The sequence below is a fragment of the Adiantum capillus-veneris genome, chromosome 13 (assembly GCF_014529385.1).
Source record: "Adiantum capillus-veneris isolate H3 chromosome 13, ASM1452938v2, whole genome shotgun sequence".
NCBI lineage: Eukaryota > Viridiplantae > Streptophyta > Polypodiopsida > Polypodiales > Pteridaceae > Adiantum > Adiantum capillus-veneris.
The window spans coordinates 108,342,479-108,364,925 of record NC_140943.1 but is presented as its reverse complement, the minus strand read 5'-3'; the positions used below and the strand labels follow the sequence as shown (position 1 = coordinate 108,364,925).

General features: G+C 45.3%; 1 protein-coding gene across 3 annotated transcripts in view; it reads left to right on the top strand.

The window, feature by feature from the left end:
• The first annotated feature begins 1,884 nt into the window (after positions 1-1,884).
• The window catches only part of LOC147444614 (hydroxyacylglutathione hydrolase 2, mitochondrial-like), a 37,564-nt gene continuing 17,001 nt past the window's right edge, over positions 1,885-22,447 (top strand). Inside the window, exons 1-6 of one of the 3 annotated variants that reach the window (XM_086527165.1) lie at positions 1,951-2,044; positions 2,794-2,827; positions 2,923-3,060; positions 6,346-6,549; positions 6,989-7,112; positions 8,102-8,202. In XM_086527165.1, coding sequence (XP_086383291.1) covers positions 2,923-3,060; positions 6,346-6,549; positions 6,989-7,112; positions 8,102-8,202 — 567 coding nt within the window. In that variant the 5' untranslated portion in view covers positions 1,951-2,044; positions 2,794-2,827. Of the gene's footprint in view, positions 2,045-2,097; positions 2,439-2,793; positions 2,828-2,922; positions 3,061-6,345; positions 6,550-6,988; positions 7,113-8,101; positions 8,203-22,447 lie in introns of those variants that run through there. The other 2 variants (XM_086527164.1, XM_086527166.1) reach the window with 2 other exon arrangements.

Here is a 22,447-nt window from a genome sequence, read left to right as displayed (position 1 = left end):
GTGTTACTTAGTGTGCAATGGATAGATAGATAGCCCTAGAATGGATGGGCGTATATACAATGCACGGGGGGGAAACCTCCTAAAGAGGAAAAAAATGCCCCGACAGTCCTCAGCGTGTTCACACACATCACTACCACATGTATATGGTAGCATCTAGCTCCTTTGGATATCTTCCTTTCCCATAGCTAAGAGGGGGTGTTAGATTTATGACATCTTTTTGTATTTATCTAGTTGGTCTTGATATCTCCCATGAATTGTAGTAGGGAGTGAGTGCTGTGCCCAACTAGAGTGAGGCAGTTTTCTCATGTTGGGATTTTCCAGGCATGTTTAGCTTGGGTTTTTTCTCATTCCATGGCCATTCAAGCTCTCGTAGGCTAGGAGTTATTTTCCCTAGTCTTGGACTTTTCTTCCCCTGATCCATATGGGCCTATATTGCCTTTCTCCTATATTTCCTCATTCTAACACCTATTTTTGTAGGTTGTGAGCTGGAGGAGTGGGTTGGGCAATGTGGTTATTTCCATACATAGGGAACGTCGAAGGGGGGGGGGGGGGGGGGGGGGGGGGGGGTTCCTCTCTTTGACTACATATTTGTAGAGTCCTTTGGAGGGTGCACTCATCAATCAACATGCAACTAGGAGTTTCATACACTGCGTTTGGGCTCTCTCTAGCATTTTGACCAAATTCGCTCTATCGTTTTGCGGGGCAATATGAGCAATTATGGGCGACTCCTCAACGGTGCAGTTCCCTCCTCAGGCCAGCCTTACACAAGTTTTGTAATCATGTAGTGGCAAAGTTTCTCATTTGAGATCCAAATCTAGATCACCTCTCGCCAGGAGGAGATACACCAGATCTATACTCTTAGAGCACGTTAGAGGATGTACCCATGTCAATGCCTTGCCAATAGTCTCATGTGAAGGAGTAGATGGCAATAGTAGTGGTCACTTTGTTTTTCATAGTTTGTTATTACAATGGAGGCCTCTCTCTCTCTCTCTCTCTCTCTCTCTCTCTCTCTCTCTCTCTCTCTCCCCGGTCACAAATGTCCTATCTCTTTCTACCTTAGCGACCTCTCTTCTCCATGGTTGCTTGCATTTGTTCTCTCATGTGATCTTATTAGAGTTTAGCCAGATCTGAGTTGAGGTGTCCACCGGATCGGAGGCCAATTCTTGTCTTCATTGCATCTTTCAGCTGCCTACTGTGACAATTCACACACGCAAGGTGCAACAGAGCTTACACCCAATAAGAAGAAGAAGAAACTCACAAAGTAGCTTGAAAATGAGTTGTCGACCTATGAGGATAGCTATAATACTTTTGAGTCCTTTGTATAGAAGAACATACTTGAAAAATATAACCAACTACAAATACCACCTTTTATTTTGGTTTTTTACATTTTGACTTCTCCAAAATGAGGTCTCATTTTCTTTAAGGTCTACCCGTGCCATTTTCGTTTTAAATCATTTTTTGTTAGCATTGGGGAAATTGATGAGGGGTGTAGGGAAGATTCTGGTAAAATTAAAAGGGATTTTGGGAACTTTTGGCAATATTTCCAAAATTGAGGGGAATATAATGAAATATGAATGCCCCCAACTATTCCCCTTAGTGATTGCTCTACTCCCTAGACCAACACAATAGGACGAGAGTCCTAATCGTGTTATTGGCATTGCCTGCTTGCAGGTAGCGGTATAGGCGTGGAACCTCTCCAATCTTGTTGCACTTTTCCAAGGCTATTTTTAGTTGCCTCTCTCTCTCTCTATGCGTATGTGACGGTATGGTGCTCTGTGTGTGTGTGTGTAGGCAGTGCCGACATCGGCCCGATAGTGATGTCCACTTGTTCCATGCTATTGTATATTGGGAATTTGAGGGGTCTGCTATAGGAATTTTTCACAAAAAAGTTCAAAAGAATTTGCAAAGTTCACTTTTGAGTTCACATTATCCCTCCTGGAAAATAGGCAGTTGTTTAATCCGTGGCATTCCCTCGTTGTGGGCGCTCTCGTCTGCTGCAGTCGTGCAAGTTGTTCTTACGCACCTGCAATAATTTCCGAGCAAGGTAGAAATCTCTCCTCTCCAGCTGCTTCATTCAACATAACTAATCAAACGAACGCATGAATGCAAGCAGAAATCCTTGTTGTTCTTTTGAGAAACTTAAGAGTACACGGCACAATGTTTGGTATACTTCATATGAGCAGAAAACAGAGCTGCTTTTGCTTCGTGCACGCCTCTGCATGCGTGTATGTATGCTTGCATGTGGGTATTTGTATGCACTTGCTTGGGTGCGATGCTGCGCTCTTTGGGCTTTTTATCATACACTCAATCGACTTCAGCTGGCTTTTCCGCATGGCAGCAATTATCCAGCCTTACCCCACCCATACTTTTGTACCCAGCTCCTCCAGTCTCGTGGGGATTGTTTCCTTTTGGGAGATATTTCACTTCAGCAATCTGAGGTTTTTTATGACTGTTTCTAGCTACTTCACCCATTTTGGGGGGCCATGTCTTGTACATTATTGTAATCGATGGAAAGTTCGTTTCACAAAAAAAAAAGTATGTTTTGTATGCACTTATGACAATGGTATGCATCATGGAGCTATGAATTTCATCGTCTTGTGAATGACCACCAAGCGTCTGGAACTTGTGTGTGGATAACCAACAGCTGCATTGAACCAAGAGCACCAAGGTTTAAGATCTTTTTAGGACTGCAAGGATCTCTTTTGAGAGGGTGAATATGACTCTATGGTTACATCACAAGTGGCTACATTGACGATTACTTTTTTCATTTCTGTTTCAAATTTCAATAAACAGCACCATTCTAATTCTGTGAAGATGGTGAACCGGTGTAAGTCCCTGCATCCTGCACACCATGTCAAGTTTACAGCTTTTACAACTTTATTGTTCCAAACTTCGGTGGTTTGCCTTTGGTTACTTGTGTAGATGATCAATGGGACATTATTCAAGGGAAATCTCAGATTATCAACCTGGCACAATACTTCTTTGTTGAAGGCTCCTTTTTGGGCATGTAGAAGGAGAGGGCTTCACTCATCAGCGGTTTCTGCTCTCCAAATTGATGTGGTAACTCTTTTAGCAACTTGCAGTTGCCATTTTATATAAAAGCATAGAGGTTCCATCGGTCGTCAAATCCTTACAACATTGCCATCCTGTAATTAGACACTGTCCTATCAGTTCTCGACAGACTACACCATTGTTTTAATGCCAGGGATCAGAGGATATCTAGAGTAGCAGTTTTATGGGGGGTTTCAGCTTTGAGCTTGCTTGTGCTTGCACCACTTATGTATAAGGGGTATGAGCCTCCCGAAAACGGCCACGGGAGGGGACCCCCCACCTAGACACGCTAGCCTCACTCCACGCACTCGCACACCGTGGGGACTCCACGCAAGGTTCCCCAGGGCACGCTACGACCCTCCGTGAGTGCGGCGGAGCCTGAGGCTACGTGGGGCTAGGGACCCGGAACGCATGACCCGCGAAATGCAACACGGCCGTCGACCCATGGAACGCAACCACGCCCGAGCCGGTCCCGTCCGAGCCGGGCCCCCTTGAAGACAACACCTCGACCCGAGCCGGTCCCGTCCGAGCCGGGCCCACCTGAGCCAGGCCCCCTGGAAGACAACACCTCGACCTGAGTCGGTCCCGTCCGAGCCGGACCCTCCTGAGCCGGTGCCGTCCGAGCCAGGCCCCTTGAAGACAAAAGCACCTTGCCCCGAGCCGGTCCCGTCCGAGCCGGGCCCTTTGAGCGCAAACGCGCCCACCACGCACCTCAACATGACGCGCCCAGCTCCTGGGGCGTCACACTTGGTATCAGAGCTGCAGGAAAAGAGCTCCACATTCCTCGTCCCTGTGACGCGTCCAAACCTCGGGCCGTCACCCGTGACCCGAGCCGGTCCCGATCCGAGCCGGGCACCTCCAACATGACGCGCCCAACCCGCGGGCCGTCACACCTCCAACAAAAAGGAAAGATGCGAGCCAGACAGGGCTCTTTATATCAAAAAGCAAAACGACGAAAAACGCGACGGACCAACCCAACTGAGTTCGTCGTGTCCCGGCCACTTTTGTGGCCCATGCTGAGCTGAAGACCCACTCAAGTCTACAAGAGACCACAGGGCACCGAGCTAGCCCTCCAAATGACGTCCACACAGGGACACACAGGGATCAGTTTGAAGAATGAAGATCAACCAAAGCCTTCATGGTGTCATGACGACCAACGCGACTTCAACCTGAAGACTGCATCTAACCAAGAAACCTTGCCCGATTCAAGATTCGGCGATTGGAAACCAAAGCTGGTGTCAGCCTAAGTCTACAACGCGCGTCAAAATGACTGTAAGTTTCCTTGCAACTTCGCAAGGGCTGCATTGCGACGGACTCTCCTTCACATTCGGCTTTCAAGAAGCCTCCGCGCGGGCCAACGCAGCAGGTGGCTCCGCGCACACCGGGTTACCCTTTTTGGGGAATGCTCAAGTATGGGGAATTCTACTTGGGTATTCAACGCATACCTTTTCAGCCTTCTGCCAAAAATCCAAAAAATACACACACTTCATTCCAAAAATGACAAAAACAAAGCATGCTACTTACTTGCATTCGGGTACAGTTTTTCACACTTGCACTTATATGCACCCCTTAGTCCCTTGGCCTCATGCATAGCCAAGCTCTCTTTTCCCTTCGTTCGACGAGGACGTCGAACTCTCTTCAACCGGGGGTGTATATAAGGGGTATGAGCCTCCCGAAAACGGCCACAGGAGGGGACCCCCCACCTAGACACGCTAGCCTCACTCCACGCACTCGTGCACCGTGCGGACTCCACGCAAGGTTCCCTAGGGCACGCTATGACCCTCCGTGAGTGCGGCGGAGCCTGAGGCTACGTGGGGCTAGGGACCCGGAACGCATGACCCGCGAAACGCAACACGGCCGTCGACCCATGGAACGCAACCACGCCCGAGCCGGTCTCGAGTCCATTAGCCATGGGTTGCAAACGATAAGACACCAGGGAGACCAAAGTCTCTTGTCATTCGAAGAATATAGAACTCCCCAAGTAGGCCATTTAACCCCTGAAATAAGCTAAAGAGCTTGAAATCAAACATAAGTGTTGGGAGAGAATCATAATGTGACGCCCTAGGAGCTGGGCGCGTCATGGAGAGGTGCATGGTGGGTGCGTTTGCGCTCAAAGGGCCCGGCTCGGACGGGACCGGCTCGGGGCAAGGTGCTTTTGTCTTCAAGGGGCCTGGCTTGGACGGCACCGGCTCAGGAGGGTCCGGCTCGGACGGGACCGGCTCGGGTCGAGGTGTTGTCTTCCAAGGGGCCTGGCTCGGACGGGACCGGCTCAGGTGGGCCCGGCTCGGACGGGACCGGCTCGGGTCGAGGTGTTGTCTTCAAGGGGGCCCGGCTCGGACGGGATGAGGGCGGGTGTAGCCATAGCCATAAAGATCTATCATGAGGCTCCTAGAAGTGTACATCGTGACGCTCTCTCACAAATGGTTGATGTTGCATATTATTTAGTCACCTTATCCTATGCTGCTTGCCTCATGGAGGAGCAATGGAATCAGCAAGTAGAGTCATTTTTAGATCCTTCTAAGCACCTCATAACAATTCTGCTATGGGAATTGAGAAAAAAGCCTTGAAGAGGTAGTGAGTAATTACAAACAATGAATAAGGAAGGTTTTATGGTTTTCAGAAGGATGGTTTTATTTCAAAGATTGAATAATAGTTGCCATGATAAAATATAAATGAATAATAATTGCTATTATCCATGATGAAAGATAAATGTCTTAATATGGAGGTTAAAATGTGATGCTGTAAGAAGCGTGTCTTGTTGGGAAACCCAAATCTATTAAATTGATGACTGATATGTCATGTCACCATTCTCACTGCTTGATTCGTCATGTGTACCATTTTCACCGCCCAATGTGCTGCTCTATGGTTTCCTCAGAACCGTAATTGGAGGTGCATATACCATTTACCACTCTGTAAAAATTTCATGCTCATGTTAGGACTTTGTGAGTGTTTCTGATGCCCAGGTAAGGATGTTTTGAGTATGTTAGTGGGTCAGGCATTGATAGGATGATGCTCTCAAGTGCTGCATTGGCATTTTATTATCTGCAGCCATGACTCGAGATAGTGAATGATCATTGTTTTTCAATTTTGAACTTTTAGGGAAATACGTTATTGATTTTTTTCAGGACAAGCTGACTTTATTGACATCCGTAGTCTATTCTTATGGAAAGTATGCAATTTTCCTCCTTATGAGATGGATGGATAAATGAAAAAGAAAAAGATCTTGGTCAGAGGCCATATCGATGCATTTAGATACTGCTTGCCTATCACCACGGTTGGTTGTATTTTGGACAGGTACCGTGTCTAAAAGACAATTATGCATACTTGCTCCATGATACAGACGCAGGTGTTACTGGAGTCATTGATCCTTCTGAAGCGAAACCTGTTATTGAAGCTTTACGAAAAAAAGACCTTGGACTGGGTTTTATCTTGAATACGCATCATCATTGGGATCACACCGGGGGCAATGCTGACTTAAAAAGAAGATTTAACGCAAAGGTATTTAACATTCATTGCTGTAATACCCAAGGAAAATGTTTGTGCATCTACTTGACAGTAATGGGCTATATGTTTATGTACATCACTCTTTTAACTCAATTAGGAATTATACCAAATATTGTTCATTTTTTATTTATGAATGGTTGAAAAACGAGTATGTCAGCAGGCTGGGATGTACACAATCATTTGTATATCGAGAATACCTTCACTTTAAGGCTTCTTTACGTCTCTGGAGGGTTTATACCCTGCGTGACACACTCATTTGTCTGCTTAAAAGTACCTTAGCTCGAAGTCTTCAGAAGAACCTGCCATTTGTTATAGTGTCAAGGGCTACTCAATCAATTAGCCCTAAGCCCACAGTTCTGATAGTCTTGAAGTTTAAAGTAGTGATTAAATGTTGGGCTTGCATGCCATTTTTTGATTTAATATCTATATGCAGGTTGTAGGCCCCTATGCTGATAGAGGTCGAATTCCAGAAATCGATGTGGCTTTGAAGGATGGAGACACCTGGATGCTTGGGAGTCAGAAAATGTTGGTGCTAGATACTCCGGGGCACACGAAAGGTATTTACGTTTATTACTCTTTTCATGTTCTTTCTCTCAATGGAAGTAGGTAAGGTTTGACCTAGTGAACAAATTATGCGGCTTTCAATATTTTTGTCCGTTCCCTTATGTTCTGAACAATATAGATGAGCCTTAGATATTAGGTAGCCAACAAAAATTACATAAATGAGCGTCTTATATAGGTTAGATCGAATTAGTTCACAAGAATTGATTAGTTACATATTATATATGTATCATTGCTCACAAGCTGGATCAAATTTGAAGATATTAATTGCTCAACATGAAGTAAAGCAAGTACTTGCCGCAATGTAGTCATTTTGATAATTGGCAAAAAAACCCTGTCAAAATCTATGCCTTGCTTCTGCTTGAAACCTTTGGCAACCCATCTCCTTTGGCAACCAATCTAGTCTTGTTCACATCAGTGGGTGGGATCTTCAAAGTGTAGATCCATGTACATGGAAAAGCATGCTTCCCTTTTGGGAAAGGTACTAAGTCCCATTTGATTGTGCTTCAAGAATCCATTTCAGATTTCATACCACTCTCCCACTTAAGCTCGTCATCCTGTAACATAGCCTCATCATAGCAGGAGGGATCACCATAGTCTGTCAGCATAATGTAATCCAGGATCGACACAAACCTCTCAGGCGTTAGAAACAGACTTGAGTGCCTGGCCGATTCAGCTGATGAAGGACAGGCAACTACATTGATTGAGTTGTCTGGTTGTAGTTACCATGCACTTGCACAAACCTGGCAAAGTGGCAAATCCCTATCAGAAAGTCAAGATTATGATTCTATGAGACACCTTGTCACACTGTTATAAGATTAGAAGATAAAAGAAATTTAAAAAGTTGTAGGAATTTGTCACGTGTGACGTCACTGTTGGTAAGAAGTCTTTGGAGTAAGGTTAGCAAAGGCACTGATTTGCTTGAGTTATGTCAACATTGATGTTGTAGTTGACTCACACAAAAAAAGTTTGGGATATTTCACAGGACACGTGTGCTTCTATTTTCCAACCTCAAAGGCCATCTTTACAGGAGACACCTTGTTCTCATTGTCTTGTGGGAAGCTGTTTGAAGGAACACCACAACAGGTACTTTTTGGGATCACTCAAAAGAACATTAGTTGGGCATTGGGCATGTGCAGCTCTTTGTCTGCTATAGCTTTCATAAGAAGGTGGATTTCTCTGTATGTTGCTTTTCTTCTGCTTAGAAAGTGTTGTGGAAGAGATTTTATGCTTTAGAGCAGGCAATTGCAAAAGCTACAACTGTTTTCAGGCTGTCATGTAGCACAAAGCAGTGATTTAATCTGCTCAATAATTCAGCTCTCCAATCTATTCTCTTCCAAATATTGAACGAAAGAAAAACTTTATAAGCACGAAGGGAGTTGCTAGCTTGTGGGGGAAATTCCTGTTGTTTTTCTACCTTTCAGTGACAATTGAATTGTTTTGAACTTTCTTTAGCCAGATCCTCGCAAAGTAAATTTGCTGGGCAGCTTTCCTATGCGCCATGAAGCTCAGGCCTTGCATCATGGCGCCCTTGATCGACCTCACAGCAAACAAGACTGTCATTTTTGGCCATTTTTCAATCTTCTGACCTCAGTCGTAGTTTTCTCGTAACAAAAGAGGGACTGTTGAAAAGGACGAGGGAGGGCCCAAAGATCTACTCAATATAGCTTATGGTATAAGAAGCACTGCAAGGAAAAATAGATGTGAAGCCGGGTGCGGAGTACTCAATTTGTGTCACTGAGGTAACCACCCTTGGTAAGAAGATGAGGCTACCGCCATGTAGAGAAGTGTCTAGCATCTGTAGTCTTCTCCAATGTCTGTAATTCTTGTGGTCCTCACAGGTTCATTCTTGCTGGAAAGAGATGTACCATGTATGCCATGTGCCAAAAGATGGCATGGAGTAACATATGCTGGCATTTTATGCTGTCTTTTGAGATAGATGTGCTCTTGTGCTATGACTTGAGCTGGTTAAAGGGGGCAGCCTGTATCAGGCTGTAATCAACTTTGTCTCGCCTCTTTTAGATTGTTTAACAAAGGTGAAGGAAACTAATGGTTCAGATAAGAGCACTGTTCTGACAAGTGCCTAGAGAGTGTTGGTTATTGGGACCTGGGTCCTATCAAATGCATTCTCCCCAAAGGAGCTGCCAGTGTGTCTTGGGATTATTTGTTCCACATAATGAGAAGAACAATTTTGTAGAAGGTGATGTCAAACTGTCTACAGAGTCAGAGTAAGCAGTGCACCACATGGCTGTTTGTCATATGAAACCTCTGGAGCGTGAGGAAAACTCAGTTTGCCAGATTTGTAATGTAAGTTAGACTAGGAACCAAGTCTACAAATGTGCACCAGCTCTTGGGCAATGTGTTTGTAGATGCATTTCATCTAAGTAAGCGTCCCTCTTTTTTTTGCTTCTTTTTGTTGTGTAGTGTGATTTTGAGTTGTAATTGGTTTAAAAAAGGTAAATAAAATGGGATCTTTCATCTTTGAGGGAATTCAGTTTCGAATCTTCTGTCTTTATATGTATGTGTATTGCTTGGTTTTGTGTCTTGTGGAAGCGTTATAGCACTTACCTTAGTCCTTAACTTAAGACCTCGCTGGCCTTATGAAGGGGTATTTATATAGACCACTTTTAGTGGGAGTGCATCTTCTGGATAAGAGTATGCACATGCGAGCGTGTGTGTGCATGCGTGAGGGTAGGCTGTGGGCTGGCAACCTGGGGTAGGCACTCCCTGTTATGGTCCATCGAGGGGCCTACAACACATTATCCACCTAAAATAGATTGCCATTATTATGTCATGGGCCGTTTGGACTCTCTCAATCTGACACAATAGACTGGCATGTCAGACTCAGATCTCAGGACGACTAGCTTGTTTTGGAGGGTATTGTGTGAGAATTTGGCTCCGACACCCAAGTTCTCTTCATCGTTTTATCTACAGATCAATGGGCAGTTAGAGATTACCACTCCTGGTACTGTACTCGTTGAAGCGCTATGTCTCTTGACTACAATTTCGAGTGGGATAATTTCTTGACATTGGTGGAGTTTTCCTACAACCACACGTCTTTTGGGAAGGCACCTTTTGAGATACTCGAGGTGGCAAGAAGGTTCTGCCTATCTTGTTTATGGACAAGATCTTTCAGTCAGATCACTTTGTTGAGGATCTTGCTACGTCTTTTGCTTGGGTCGAGGAGGCTTTGTAGAATTCCCACGATAGGCACAAGAGAGCAGTGGATAAGCAAATATGTGACTTGCAGTTGAAGAAGGAGATTGGGTGCTTCTCAAGTTCGAAAAGTCCAAACTTGGAATAATAAAGGAAAAGGAGAGGCTTTAACCAAAGCTCAGCATGCTATGTTATGGACCTTTCTAGATCTTGCGGAAATCACGATGTATCCTTGGGGTTGAAGTTGCCGAACCATTGGAAGAAACACAATGCATTGCATGCGAGTCTTCTACGACCTTTCCAAGGACAAGTGGCAAGAGGATATGGTGCATGAGCAGCGTAAGAGGAGGGTATAAAAGAAAGAAAAAACCTTTCAACCTTGGTAGATCTTGGCACAAGGAAAGGAAAGTGAGAAAATCCGGCTCAAAAATACTTCGTCAAGTTGAAGAATTACACTACTCTTGATGCCAATTGGATGAGGAATTGGCAGATACTCCTTAGTTGTTAGGGCTTTACCTTGAGGCTTTTGGTTTGGCACCAACCACGGTTTTGAAACTCCCCACCTTGGCAGTCCGTTGGCGACAATGACCATAACACTTCCTCCTCTTTTGGCTCGGTGCCCCTAGTTACCCCCACCTTGTGACCAAGTGTTTTTAAACACTCTGAGTCAGTAGGGGTCGGGCTGTGTGTTGTTAGAGAAGGAACAAAGGAGAGCTGAATTGTCATTGGGAAGCAGGGATATTTGGAGCCGCTTTGGAAATGCAACCTGCATAGGTATCGAAGTCTTGGGAGAATGGTTTGGAATTTGTGCCATGTCTCTTTGGGAGCTGTGTACGCGGCTTGGAAAAGGCAGAGATTGGAGCTCAAGAGAAGGGTGTAAGAGCACCTTTTGGCAGAGCGGCTTGGAAAAGGTGGAGATTGGAGCTTTAGAGAGGGGCGTCTTTTACTCTTTGAGGAGTAGATCGGGAGAAGTAAAGCTTGGAGACCATTTCGTGTGGAGCTCCCTGTGCAGAGTGTGTGCCATGTGGAATAGCTTGGAGATTGTGCGGCCACCTTTGGAGTGCGAGAAGGCTTCGTAGATTTCCAGATCTTGGAACTTCAACATGGCCCTCCCTTGCTCGAACGCCAGCAACATCGACCAAAACCAGCCATCGGCTATGGATAGCAGATCAACCATCCAGGTAGCGGCCTATGCATCGACACAATTCTCAAGGAAACCGACAAATTGTTTGGCTCTAGATTGTGAAGCCAAAAGCAAATGGACGAGTTCGCTAGAGGACAGAGGCATTGGCAAGCTTGACAAGGATGGCAGTACCAATACTCAATTTACTCAGTTAGCTGCCTCGGTACCCACGAGGTACGACCAAGTTGTTATAAATGTGACTTGACGCTTTGTTTGGCTCGGGAGCTTGAAACCAAAGGCAAAAGCAAGAACTCACATGAAGGCAAAGGCAAAGCCAAACTGGACAGAGATTATGGTAATAAAGATTTGACAGAGATCGGCATGGCACACGTGGTGGTGACCAAAGTGGGCACGACACCAGATTTCTAGTCAAAGATGCAATTGCCGCTACTAGCTTTGGCCAGAGAGGCTTGTGAGTGGCGCAGAGGGGCAAGAAGTGCTCCGTATAATTAATTTTGACCCTTGTGTTGGAGTTCAAGTTACCGGTGTTTGAACTCGTAGGTCGGAGTTCAATGCACATGCATCTGATAGGGAACCAATAAGACGTCTAAAACACTATGGGATGTGCGCGCCAGTTCATTGTTGTTGGTTGGATTGGATAGAATGTGTTTCAAAGTTCATTATCTTGGAGTATTATTTTTGGACGTGATGTGTTCACAGTTCATGAATGGGGATTTTTGGACGTAGTGTGGTCTACAGTTCAATTTCTAAAAGGCAACTGATGCTCAAGATGGCATTCTTCTAAGGAGAAAAGTTGGGGAAGCAAATCCGAGGTGTATCTAGTGGAGTGTACAACTGCTAGGGTGTCCATGGTAGCTTCCTCATCGACTTGGTCTCACTATTGATGTCCACTATGAGCTGTAGAGTGGGTGTTGGAGTTTTGGCATCTTAAGTGAATACCCAATGTGACTTCATTATTTAGTTTGGATTTTAGGTATTTATTTTACGTATTTGTCAAAGTCCGGGTAGGGCAATTTACTGAGGTTGTTATATAAGCAACCCTTAGCCCCCATTGTATTCATCTGTTATCTCATTGCCAAGGTTGGTTGGTTTAGGAGCATCTCTCTCTCTCTCTCTCGCGCGCTATCTCCCTTTGGTCTATATGCTTCCTCATCGTTGCCTCTGATAGTTGGTTCACGAAACACTCCAAGGTGCGAAGGGGGGCATCTTACTTGAAAGGAACTGCACTGACATGGTGGTCTACTCTGTTGTTATTCAGAGAAGCACTTGCGACTTGGGTAAAATTGAAGACAATTTTCACATCAACTTGGATTTCAGACGAATATGAAAGAGATGTCATTACGGCTTGGCATCATTTGAGAATGACTAAGAAAGATACATTGGATGACTATTGCCATAGGTTTTGGGATACTTATTTGCCAGTGTCTTCGTTTCGGAAGATTACTTTGAGGGATCAGATTGAGCGGTTTTGCTGTGGCTTTTCAAAAGAGGCTAGATTTTGGGGGTTTAGTGCTTTTGAGGAAAGTGCTTTTGGGGCTCTGCTTTTGGGCATCCCTTGTAATGTTTATAAGGAACCAGGGCCTCGCTCTGCAGAGCATCTGGACGTAGAGTGTGAGAGTAGAGGACCCTCGGGAGTTGTATTTTGCTGTGAGCAATAATAAAGAAATACCAAAAGTGGCGCTAGTCTTTGGGGCCAGTGCATCTGGGCATAGAACTTTGCTGTGCCGTGTCGACTCTCTCTCTCTCTCTCTCTCTCTCCTAGAGTTCAGAGATATTGCAGTTTCGGTTCGTGTGTTGCTATGGATTTCTCGCTTGGAGTGTCCACACTTTATGCCGTGGTCCACGCTTTAAAGAAGTGACGAAACTTTTTGTATGGCTCTATCTTTGTTGCAAGGAGAGACCATCACTCTTTGTGCTATGTTTGTGATCAGGGTGATCTTAGATGCCGGAAGGCCAGATGGATTGAGCTTATCCAAGAGTTTGACTTTGAAATCTGTTACAGAAAAGGATCCAGCAATCGAGTTGCTGACGCACTCAGTCGAATTCCTGAGGTTGATGCCTTGTCTATGGTCGAAATCTCGATGGATTTCTCTCTTTCTCCGAGGGCTATGTTGTTCCAATAGTTATTTTGGCACGATATGAAATGAGGTCGAAGTAGGGCGCGACTCTTGTACAAGCTTGGGTGAACCGGAGACCCAAGTAAGTCGTGCTGGAGAGACGAGACAAAGACAATATTCCATTAGAGGTGGACTATTGTTTGGAAATGGAAAAGTCTTCGTGTCAGAAATTGATGAGGTTTGACAAAGGATGATGCTCGAACGCCATGATGCTCCTAGCGTTGGGCACCTAGGCATCCAGAGAACTTTAGCATTGGTCAAATGATATGTCTATTGGCCAAGGATGGGCTCTTACATAGAGAGTTATGTGAAGAGATGTTCTCAATGTCAAGGTAGGATCCTGCACGTTTTTTTAATATAAAATAATTGTTTTTTTTTGGGGTGGCCCTGTGGGTTATGTGTGGAAAAAACCCTATTGTGTCGGTCTTTAGTCTTATCCCAACACCTAATTTTGTAGACATTTCGACACAACTTGCATTTGTAGAGCACACACGAATGTCATTGGGGAGGTGAATATAGGAGGGCAAGCACGATCAGGAACTCATATGAAAGCTTTGCCTTGGTTTGTAGAATAGTGAACTACCATCCTTGGAGTGATACTTATGAATTTTTTAACCAAGTATAGACCGTATTGTAGGTTTTTGGCTTTTAAAAAAAGAAACCTACAAATTTTACGTACCTAACAACTCTATCCATTCGATACTACGTAGAGGTCGTACCGAATATGTACCGTACGTTACGTACCTTACCACCTTGCTTAGTGTCAAGTCAATAAGGAAGAGTACCGTAGGAAAGCTGACTTGCTACATCCATTGGAAATCCCTAATGCCAAGTGCCAGAGTATTTCCATAAATTTTATTGTTGGTTTGCCAAATACTAGTCGTGGCAATTATGCCATTTGGGTTGTGGTTGATAGACTCACAAAAATGGCGAAGTTTATAGCAACGAAGTCGACAGTAAAAAGTGGCAGTTTTATTTGTCGATTAACTTTGTAAGCTGTATGGTCTGCCAGAAGATATCGTCAGTTATCGGGATACCAAGTTCACTGGGCGATTTTGGCGAGATGTGTTTGCTTACCTTTGGACGAAGTTGAGTATGTCGTCCTCTGATCATCATTAGTCCGATGGACAAACTGGATGGATGAATCAGACATTAGAGGACATGTTGAGGGCTTATGTCTCTCACAGGAAATCTGATTGGAAATGATACCTTCCATAATTAGAGTTTGCCTACAATAGTAGCAAGCATTTTGCTACTGGATTTAGCCCATTCATGCTGATGTATGGCTTTGAGCCTAAATCCCCTGTTGCTATTGGCTTAGAGAAACTGAAAGATTGCCAAGTTTGTGATTTCTTGTATGATTTGCAAGAAATGCTCCAATTGGCCAAGGAAAGCATAAGGATAGCTCGTGATTGAGTTACCACTTATGCTAATCAAAAGAGATCTCCAAGGACTTTAAATGTGGGACAATGGGTCTATCTGAAGATACCCAAGGATTCCAAGACTATGCGAATAGGAAAACATTATAAGCTTTTAGCTAGTTTTGTGGTCCATTCTTGATCACAAAGAAAATTGGCCTAGTTGCCTATTAAGTGGCTCTTCGTTCGGATATTAGTGTACATCCAGTGTTTCATGTCAGGCGCTTTGAAGGAAATTAGGTGATGCTGACATTGTTGTGCCTATCGAGGAAAATGTATGGCAAGATATGCAAATTGAGTTTATTCCTCGAGAACCAGAGGCTGTTCTAGATCATCGTACCCATCATGCGTGCCGAAAAGCTTATGATGAGTACTTAATTAAATGGAAGGGCGAGTCTGAAAGGTTTGCTGGGAAGTATGTTATGTCCCACTTACAAGAGAGGGGATCTAGTCTGAGACACTGTCGGGATGGGCGTCCAGTGTCCGAGCGGACGTAGTTGTTAGATTTACATCACTCTACTGCTTCACATAGGTCTACGGCATACTTGTACGGCTTGTATGTCTCCGGGTTGGCCACCCATGTATAGGCTGCACCTTTGTCCGGCCGCCCACCTTGTATGGGCACCCACTCATTCACATGCTGGGTCGTAGGGCATTATCTGGACTGCCCAACCCCCTTTGGGCACTCATATATATGGGGCGGGGGGGGGGGTACCCACTTGAGATAGGCTGACATTGTCGCAAAACGGGAGCGTACACGAGCACTTAGAAAATCTGAAAATTATAATTCTTTGAAAACATGAGAGAAGGGAGAAGATCGACACAGTATTGGGGACCAGAAGATGGGCTGGTCCCCCCCTCGTTAAGAGTATTCTTTTATTCAGGGGGAATTCTTATACAAGCACGAGAACCCGAGGAAACCCCTCCGTTCTGTAATCTTAGACCCGAAGGTCGTGCTTTCCCGTAAAGGGCTTGGGCACAAGGCCGTTCCTTCCCGTAAGGGACTTAGGCGCGAAGTCGTACTTTCCCGTAAGGGACTTAGGCGTGAAGCCGTACTTCCCGTGAAGGGCCTTCCTGTAAGACGGGAGATTCCTGCAAAACAAACCACACAAACACGCGACAACAATTCGTATGGCGAATCCACAATAGATACCTGTCGCTCTTGCGCGAGAAAAGCGACTTCCGTGCTTCGTAGTCTCGCGATCTCTTGCGGCAGAGTCTTCTCTTGCTGATGTTGGTACCTCCCGTGAGTGAGGGCATGTGGTGCTTTTATAGCTCCCTGGCCACTGCACGAATAATTGCTCGCGTAGAGATCGCGGCCGTTTTTTTTGTTTTTTTTGATAGTTTTTTTGTTTTTTTTTTTTGCGTTGTTCTACCCGAAATAGGGAGAGAGAATTCGCTGGCTGGTTTTGTTGCTTTATCTTCTAAGTGGCTGCCCACTTATTAAGTGGGCGGCCGGCTTATTTTAAAATTGGTATGAAGCTGCCCAAAAACTCAATAAAACCTTATAAGTTAAAACCAATGCATTTAACAACACTTCCCAGGCGTCCCTGGATGCAACCACATGCACGAATGCAATGCAAACATAGATTCCTCGCGGGAAAGCGTGTGCCTTCCCGCGATTGTTTCTGCTTTTCGTAAAAAGCTTCATTGAACCCATCTTTATTTTTGTGCTTGCGTTCTTACGCGTATTTTCTTACTCAGTTCGGATTTCCTCCTTAGCCTACGGGATGCCCCCTTACTGATGCACCCGTCACCCATCATGTGACGCATCAGGGGCACTCGTAACCCGGCCCTTTCCACTGAACTTACGGAAACTCCTTCGCGATGTTTACCGTCACCCATCAAATGACACATCAGAGTTGTCCGTTCCTGATGGCAGTTCCTGTAGCTACAATCTTTTAACAGTTCTTAGTGCACATAAAAAAATATCCTAAAAAAGAAATTAATCATTAAAAATAAGAAAATAGTCCAATTAGCAACATCCCTCTGGCTTCTAAACAGTTGACCTCAACTGTAGTGCTTAGACATATACCCCCAGTATCTCGGGATAAGCTGCTAATTCCTCCTGCGTCATCCACTGAGCATCTAGATTCGAGTAGTTCTTAAACTTAACCAAATACTTTCGTGTTATCTTTCCGGATTTGAGAGACCGCTCCTGATGACTTACTATCTGCTTCGGTTGGAGTATTTCTTCTGTTTCCTCAACCTCAGGAGGTTCCTCAGCGCTAGGCTGGCTCGGAGGCGGTCCCACATGCGGCCGGAGTAAACTGACATGGAAAGCATTATGGATCTTCCAATTAGATGGTAGCTCTAATCGGAAAGTGACATCATTCACTCGCTCAGTGATCTTAAACGGCCCATAATAACGGGTAGAAAGTTTTACCACTTTCCCCTTATGAGACGCTTGTTTCTTAAGTCTTGCCTTCTCAAACTTGAGTAAGACTAACTGTACGACTGTTAAGTCTAGATTCCTTCTTTGCTTGTCTGCAGCTTTCTTATGCTTTTCCTGAGAGCGTAGAATAGCTCTCCTAACTTGCCCTTAGGCGGTGTCCAAATCCCGGACAAACTCATCTGCTGCAAAGATCTTATCCTTAGTTAAAAGGATGGGTGGAAGCAAAGGCTTACCATAGAGAATCTCAAAAGGTGCTTTCCCCGTCGATGAGTGTATGGTATTGTTATACGCATACTCAACAAGAGGCAAATATTTCTCCCAGTCAGATTGCCGGTCTGACACATAAGCTTTTAACATGTCCAATACTGTGGAATTGGCTATCTCACTTTGCTCGTCCATTTGAGGATGGTAGGCAGATGAAAAATTCAGCTTTGTACCAAGATTATCCATCATGGCACGCCAAAAATTTCCTGTTATGCGAGGATCTCGATCACTCACAATAGACTTAGGCATTCCATGATGCTTAAAGATCTGTGCTAGAAAGACCCTAGCCATATGATCTGCTTTGATCGTTTTCTTGACTGGTATAAAGTGTGCTTGCTTGCTAAATCGGTCCACAATGGTCCAGATCGCATCATTTCCAGTCTGAGTGCTAGGGAGGTCCATGATGAAGTCCATGGCAATACTTTCCCAAGGTTCATTAGGCACAGGCAATGGTTGTAGCAACCCAGGCGTCTTATGCCGATCATACTTCACTTTTTGGCAAACCAAGCATTCCCTGACATACTTATCAATGTCTGCTTTAAGGGTAGGCCAAAAGAAATATCTTTCCATTGCTAAGGTCGTAGGGAGAATACCCCGATGACCCGCATAAGGCGAAGCGTGTGCTTCATCCATGATCTTCTTTCTTAATGGTTCCGCTACACATATGGCCTGATGGTGGTAGAGATAACCGTCCTGAATGGAATAGGGAAACTCATTCTCTCCACGATGTAGCTTTTCCCAAATGGTGGAGAAGTCTGGATCATTTGGATACAAATCCGGTAGTGCTTCTAATTCTTGGTGATACACCGAAGTGATAGCGTTCACCCTTGGCCGCCTAGACAATGCGTCTGCGACCACATTCTTACTCCCAGCCGTGTGAAGGATCTGGAAGTGAAACATAGACAAAAAGTTTGCCCATCTCATTTGCTTCTCAGATAGTTTCTGTTGCGTAAGAAAATACCGCAAACTCTGGTGATCAGTCTTGATCACAAAATCCGCTCCTAGGAGATAGTGCTTCCAGTTGGATAAGGCGTGAATCTCAGCCGAGAGTTCCTTTTCGTAGATTGATGCATGCAACTCTGCATCCTTAAGCTGTCTGCTTTCATAAGCCACTGCATGGCCTTCTTGGTTTAACACTGCTCCGATGCAATCGCCTAAAGCATCGCAGTGAACCTCAAATGGTTTCCTTAAGTCAGGCACTATCAAAATAGGTCCATGGCTTAGCAAGTACTTGAGCCGATCAAAAGCTCCTTGTTGTCTCGATCCCCATCTGAAAGGAATGTTTTTCTTTGTCAAATCATGAAGTGGTCCTGCCACATGGGCAAATCCTCGGACAAACCTTCGATAATACGAACATAATCCCAAGAAACTACGTACATCATGTACCGTAGTGGGAATAGGCCAATCTTCTACCACTCGGATCTTGGCAGGATCCATACTCACTTGATTGTGAGAGGCTATATGGCCGAGATAGTGTATCTCTGAGAGAAAGAACTCGCTCTTCTTTGCATTCACATGCAACTCATGCTTTCGCAATTCTTGAAACACCAAGTCCAAGTCCTTCCGATGTTCCTCTTCTGATTTAGAGAAGATGAGTATGTCATCAAAGAATACTCCCGTAAAAGCTCGATACGGGCTGAAAATGCGGTCCATCATGCGATTGAACGTCGCAGGAGCATTGGTCAAGCCGAAAGGCATTACCAAGAATTCATATAGTCCAAAGGTTGTGCGGAAAGCAGTCTTATGGACATCCTCAGGGGCGATCCGTATCTGATGATACCCACTCTTTAAGTCTATGCGACTAAAGACACTTGCACCCTGCAACTTATCAAGTATATCATCAATCCGAGGGATCGGAAAGCGATTCTTGATTGTGATCTTGTTTAAAGACCGATAGTCTATGCACATTCGAAACGTGCCATCTTTCTTCTGCACCAGTAGAACTGGAGAGCAGTAGGGTGAAGCACTGGGCCGTACTAACCCTTTCTCTAGAAGCTCGTTGACTTGCTTCAAAGTTTCCTCTTGCTGAACAAGACTTACCCGATAAGGGGGTTGATTGGGAGGCGAGCTACCCGGTATGAGATCTATGCGGTGATCTTCTGGGCGTACCGGAGGGAGTTCATCAGGAAGTGTTTCCGTGAAACAATCCTTGTACTTTTCAATAAATTGAAAACGCTTAATTTCCAGACTAGAGAGAGAGTCCCTGCTTGGCGGTGCGGGTTCCTTCCTTGCTTTCTCTTGCCTTGTAGAGGCTTGTTCTTGCCGTTGCTGCTTGTTCTTGTCATCAAAGAATACTCCCGTAAAAGCTCGATACGGGCTGAAAATGCGGTCCATCATGCGATTGAACGTCGCAGGAGCATTGGTCAAGCCGAAAGGCATTACCAAGAATTCATATAGTCCAAAGGTTGTGCGGAAAGCAGTCTTATGGACATCCTCAGGGGCGATCCGTATCTGATGATACCCACTCTTTAAGTCTATGCGACTAAAGACACTTGCACCCTGCAACTTATCAAGTATATCATCAATCCGAGGGATCGGAAAGCGATTCTTGATTGTGATCTTGTTTAAAGACCGATAGTCTATGCACATTCGAAACGTGCCATCTTTCTTCTGCACCAGTAGAACTGGAGAGCAGTAGGGTGAAGCACTGGGCCGTACTAACCCTTTCTCTAGAAGCTCGTTGACTTGCTTCAAAGTTTCCTCTTGCTGAACAAGACTTACCCGATAAGGGGGTTGATTGGGAGGCGAGCTACCCGGTATGAGATCTATGCGGTGATCTTCTGGGCGTACCGGAGGGAGTTCATCAGGAAGTGTTTCCGTGAAACAATCCTTGTACTTTTCAATAAATTGAAAACGCTTAATTTCCAGACTAGAGAGAGAGTCCCTGCTTGGCGGTGCGGGTTCCTTCTTTGCTTTCTCTTGCCTTGTAGAGGCTTGTTCTTGCCGTTGCTGCTTTAGCGGGCAATCCGGTTTCATATGTCCTTTCTCGCCACAGTAGAAGCATCTTCCTTCCTCTCTGAAAGTTTGAAGTTGAGTAGGAGAAAGATACTTAGTTCGCTTGCCAGTGCCCTCTGGCTTCTTAGAATGATCATCGTCTCTAGATGGAGGACGTTTTCTTCCTCGGCCCCCTTGGTCATCGTAGACCCCTCTTTGTCTGGCACGGTAAGTGCTATGCTCCATCTTTCTAGGCGTCCCAGTTGAGTGCAAATCCTTAGCAATGATTGCTGACTCCATCATCCTCTGAAGAGTATCATGCGGATACACCTTCATACTCTTTCGAAGCTGCGGTTGGAGACCCGCTTCGAACTTTCGTTTCTTTTCCTCGTTGGCAATCTTCATGAAGGGAGTGACCTTCAGAAGAACCGACCAATACTTGTCCACATAGGTCGTTACTCTTTCATGTTCCTTCTGGGCAAGCCAGTCCCATTCCTTCCGTATGTCCTGCTCGAAGTCAGGCGGAAGAAATTGTTCATAAAATTCAGATTTGAAGCTCTCCCAAGTTCTGGCCTGAGAACCTTCCAGAATCTTGGCTAACCACCAATTACTTGCCGTTTCCTTGAGGTGCATCCCCACATGGCGTAATTTGGATTTTTCTGTGAAGTGCCCATTGGTAAAGGCGACTTCAAACTGTCTGATGAAGGACAGTGCTTGGAGATGTCTCTCCGTCGGTTGTAGGTTTCGAACTTGATGTCCTTGTCGCCCGATTTGAAGACTCTCATGCGATGTTGAGACTTGCGACCATGCTTCTTGAATCGAGGTTTATCTTTAGGTTGATGTAGGGTAGTGGCATTAGTAGCGGCTTCCTTCTTCTGACGAGATGATCGAGAAGTGGAAGTATAATCAGGAGAGTAAGATGGAGATGAGATAGAGATGTCCTTGCTCTCGTCTAGCAAAGAGAGCGCTTTTTCTTGGCCTTTCCTTGAATTAGGCCGTTCATTCCGATCCGTAGATCCTTTGTGCACCTCGGCACGTTCTTCTTCTCTTGCCTCCTGTGGTCTCACGCTAACAATGTTATCTGGATGCTTGGCTGCATCAGTTCCATTCGTTTTTTTCATTCCGCCCAAAAGCTTTTGGACGTCTGGCAACAGTAAAATTTGTTGCAACTCCGCAAGCTGAGCTTGCACTTGTTGAAGCTCCTCTTCAATGCTTCTCCCTTGGCTCGACATGGTTCTTCCCGTTCTTCCCGGAATCGTCCTTCTTTGCAGAGAAAGAGAGGAGTCCGAGCTCTGATACCACTGTCACAAAAAGGGGAGCGTACACGAGCACTTAGAAAATCTGAAAATTATAATTCTTTGAAAACATGAGAGAAGGGAGAAGATCGACACAGTATTGGGGACCAGAAGATGGGCTGGTCCCCCCCCCCCCGTTAAGAGTATTCTTTTATTCAGGGGGAATTCTTATACAAGCACGAGAACCCGAGGAAACCCCTCCGTTCTGTAATCTTAGACCCGAAGGTCGTGCTTTCCCGTAAAGGGCTTGGGCACAAGGCCGTTCCTTCCCGTAAGGGACTTAGGCGCGAAGTCGTACTTTCCCGTAAGGGACTTAGGCGTGAAGCCGTACTTCCCGTGAAGGGCCTTCTCGTAAGACGGGAGATTCCTGCAAAACAAACCACACAAACACGCGACAACAATTCGTATGGCGAATCCACAATAGATACCTGTCGCTCTTGCGCGGGAAAAGCGACTTCCGTGCTTCGTAGTCTCGCGATCTCTTGCGGCAGAGTCTTCTCTTGCTGATGTTGGTACCTCCCGTGAGTGAGGGCATGTGGTGCTTTTATAGCTCCCTGGCCACGGCACGAATAATTGCTCGCGTAGAGATCGCGGCCGTTTTTTTTGTT